Raw genomic sequence first — 4,075 nt, 5'->3', positions numbered from 1 at the left:
TCTCTCAAGATTTTTTAAATTTAATGTCTTTCAAGATATAACCCTATATACAAGAACATTTCCAAAAATGTTTGCTATATGTTTTTACTTCAAAGAAAAAAACTCCCACCCAAAAAAAAAAAGGTGAAAATTGGGAAATAGAAAAAGAAAGGAGGCCTGAAATCGAGGAGCAGTAGAGCCAATGAAATCTGAGAAATGAAGATATAGTGGTTATTTTTGGTTTTATCAAATTATCCACTCATTTAAATTTGAACAAGTAAACTCTTGATATAGGAAACCCTAGTTTACTTTTCAAGGAGGGAAGGGAACAAACAAACAACTTTCACCAATTCACCCTCTCCTGCATTTCTCTTTCTTTTCACACATTTTTCTTCCTACCCCATCTTCTTCAAGTCCACCTTCAACTCATCTCTCTCCACACACACACACTCTCTCTCTCAGTTGAAAAATCTTGATTTGAAATTTCAAAACCTGGGTCTTTTTCTTTTTGTGATTTTAAACATACCCACAAAAGTTTATTCATTGGAATCATTATTGTTCTTGAAAATCAGAAGATTCTGATAAATAAAGAACAATAAAGAATAGCTTGAATAATTTTGTAGATATCACATTTTGAAAAATTCCCTTTTGGTTACATATCTTGGGGGGTTAATCTTGGAAGCTTTGGAAGGAGGAGGAGATGAATTAAAGTTAGGAACTTTTGCAAACCCTAGCCCTGAAATTCAAGAAATTGGAGGGATTTTGTCTAAAGGGGGAAATTGAATTTGGGGCTTTGGTGAAAAAATCTTGGGAATTTTAAGAAAATTAATACTCATGAAGGAAAATGTGCAATCAACATTGGGGAAGTTTAAGATGGAGAAATCTCCATATATGCATAGACTTAGGTGGCATTCTCCGATTGTAAAGCTGACATTTTGGTCTTTTGTGTTCTTGGGGTTGATTCTGGTGTTCTTTTTTAGATCACCATCTACATCCTCACCATTGGGCTCGGATGTCTCTCGACGGTCCTTAAGTACCAATTCTTGGGGTGGCCCGGCTTGGGAGAAGAGAGTTAGATCTTCTGCTAAAGTCCGGTCTCGAAATGGGATCTCAGTTCTTGTTACAGGGGCTGCGGGGTTTGTTGGAACCCATGTTTCTGCGGCCTTGAAACGTCGTGGCGATGGGGTTTTAGGGCTTGATAATTTTAATGACTATTACGATCCTACACTTAAACGAGCACGCCAGGCGCTTTTGGAGCGTTCGGGTGTGTATATTGTGGAGGGTGATATTAATGATAAGGCCCTATTGGAGAAGTTATTTGAGGTTGTGGCATTTACTCATGTGATGCATTTGGCGGCTCAGGCCGGTGTTAGGTATGCAATGGTGAATCCTGGCTCGTATATTCATAGCAATATAGCTGGGTTTGTTAGTTTGCTTGAAGTTTGTAAGTCTGCAAATCCGCAACCTGCAATTGTTTGGGCATCGTCGAGTTCTGTTTATGGACTTAATACGAAAGTGCCCTTTTCGGAAAAAGACAGAACAGATCAACCTGCTAGTCTGTATGCTGCTACTAAGAAGGCTGGTGAAGAGATTGCACATACTTACAATCATATATATGGACTGTCGCTTACTGGATTGCGGTTCTTTACTGTCTATGGTCCTTGGGGAAGACCTGACATGGCTTATTTCTTCTTCACAAAAGATATATTGAAAGGGAAGTCAATTCAGATATTTGAAGCTGCCAATCATGGCACGGTGGCTAGGGACTTTACGTATATTGATGATATTGTTAAGGGTTGTTTGGCATCACTGGATACTGCTGAGAAGAGTACAGGTAGTGGGGGGAAGAAGAAGGGGCCGGCTCAACTGAGGGTGTTCAATTTGGGAAATACTTCACCTGTACCAGTTACGAATCTTGTGAATATTTTGGAGCGGTTGCTGAAAGTGAAGGCGAAGAAATCTATAATGAAGTTGCCTCGAAATGGAGATGTGCAATTTACTCATGCAAACATTAGCTCAGCACGGAGAGAACTTGGATACAAGCCCTCGACAGATTTGCAAACAGGGTTGAAGAAATTTGTCAAATGGTACCTCAGTTACTATGGTGAAGGTAAGAAGAGTGCCAAGTGATATGTTTTTCTGTGGTATGGTCATTTTAATCCGTCTGCACATTCAATTCATATATGACTGTTTAAGTCTCTCTATGTTCCTTCTGCGGTATCTGTTTCATATATATCTTAGTGAGGTCATATCCCATGGTTAAGAAGAGAGTTATATTCTTTTTCGATGGGGCGGGGATTGTACTGGCCGTTGTGATCATACTAAATGTTATGCAGAACCATTTTGTTTTTGCTCTTCAACTGTAATTGTTGTAAAACTATTTTCTGATTGGTGGACCTGTATCATCTTTATGGGATTCAATAAAATGGCACGCAGGTAGTCGGCTATTATAGTTTATTGATTGATTTTTTCTTCTTAACAGCTCTATTATGATTAGTCATCAACTCATCATTCATGTTAATAATCTTCCTGTTATATATTTGTGCTGCGGGACTTACTATATAGCCTTCTATAAGTTTGTTGATAATTTTTCAACTTCTATCAACCTACTCAGAAAGGATATATAGTGTATATATATCAGGATGGGAAGTCAATATAAAAAACACACAAATATGACTTGTTTTTTATTTATCTCGATGCTTACTAAAATATTACACACGTCATCCTACTTTCATTAGCATGGTTGTAATTTTGTCAAGTCGAACATAGGGCTGAGCAACGGGACAACTAGTTCGCTAGGTGCCAATTACTCTTATGGGGCGGTTAGTCAACAAGTCGAATCAATAAATTTTTATATGTTGGTCAAAAGCTTATAACCATGACTCTCCACATCTCCCAAGGTAGCATAAAGATAGCTATGATATTGGATTTAGGTTATAGGTAGATTTTGCTTATGGGGTGTACTAGTCTGTGATTTGTGATTGATACATCTGAAATTGCTTTTTGAATTTTATGGCCAATTTGCCCTGTTCAATTTATAGTAACTGATCTGTGACCATGAATCTATGCATCTATCTATAGCTAAAGTTCATTTTCATTCTGTAAGCATGGTAATGCGTCTATTGTAAGTGGTTCAGCATGGTAATTCTATGCGTCTATCTGAACTTCTGTGGTTAAGCAAATTAGGTAGGTTTGGTTATGCCACACAAGCTACCAAGTAGGTAATAGCTGTGTGCAGGATTGCAGGATAAACGGTCGGAAGGCTCTGATCTCCCCTTTGTCCATTTTCAGATACATCCCTAAACTTCCCTTCAGTCAACAACCTTTTGTATCATTTTATAGGTTCGTGTATGACAACATTATCAAATTACTAGCTTGTGCCCAACTGCCAACAAAGATAATCGACCCTCTCAAATCTCACTAGCTTCTTAATTATTATACTTCCACCTATAATTGAGGGCGACCTGGTATATTTCTCCCTGTCTTCTTTGTATCCAGACAGTGCAGACTAGTTACTGTTCTCATCATATTTTAAATACTTGTACAGATAATATTAGAAACAAATTCTTTTTTTCCCGTTCAACTGACCATGGTCCAGCTTTGTTCTTGTTGAAAAACCATATTTTGTATAAACCTTAAGTTCCTCTTGATTCGGTCATTCTTAAGGGTGTCCTTATCTTCAGCAGAAACGTGTGACTGGTTTTATTATCCTTCTCACTTAGTAGACTGAAAACTGAAAAGTCTGACTAGGCATTTGTTATTACCCAATAAAGATGAAGTAGACCATATAAAAAATGTTTTAGTTTCAATTGTACTTTCTGAATGCCAGAATAGGTAATTGGACATCATAAGAAACTGTTTATGCTTTCTATTGAAGTAGGGTTCTTTGCAGTTGCTTTAGACTACAATTTTAATATGTCTGTTAGCATGACCCTGCAAGTCGAAGCGGAAATTACCTTTTTGTATTAACAACGTATACTTTACAATGAAATTAATGGCGTTCCCTGCTTGAGTTGTGTTGCATACTTCATAATTCATGGATCTCAATTCTTCTTCGATAATTATATTTATCATATTGCTAGGCTGATGATAGCAG

The 4,075-nt window shown here is 37.4% G+C and overlaps 1 protein-coding gene across 1 annotated transcript; it reads left to right on the top strand.

Moving 5' to 3' along the window:
• Nucleotides 1–237: 237 nt before the first annotated feature.
• LOC108196698 (UDP-glucuronate 4-epimerase 3) lies at nucleotides 238–2,436 on the top strand. The gene has a single exon (XM_017364100.2). It carries the CDS (start codon nucleotides 814–816, stop codon nucleotides 2,107–2,109), a length of 1,296 nt encoding a protein of 431 aa, XP_017219589.1. The 5' UTR covers nucleotides 238–813; the 3' UTR covers nucleotides 2,110–2,436.
• Nucleotides 2,437–4,075: the final 1,639 nt, after the last annotated feature.

This window comes from Daucus carota, chromosome 7 (genome assembly GCF_001625215.2).
Source record: "Daucus carota subsp. sativus chromosome 7, DH1 v3.0, whole genome shotgun sequence".
Classification (NCBI taxonomy): Eukaryota; Viridiplantae; Streptophyta; class Magnoliopsida; order Apiales; family Apiaceae; genus Daucus; species Daucus carota.
This window is presented reverse-complemented; position numbering and strand designations above follow the sequence as displayed.

Coding starts and splice junctions, on each gene's coding strand:
- LOC108196698 (XM_017364100.2), top strand. CDS start 814: ATGAAGGAAAATGTGCAATCAACATTGGGGAAGTTTAAGATGGAGAAA.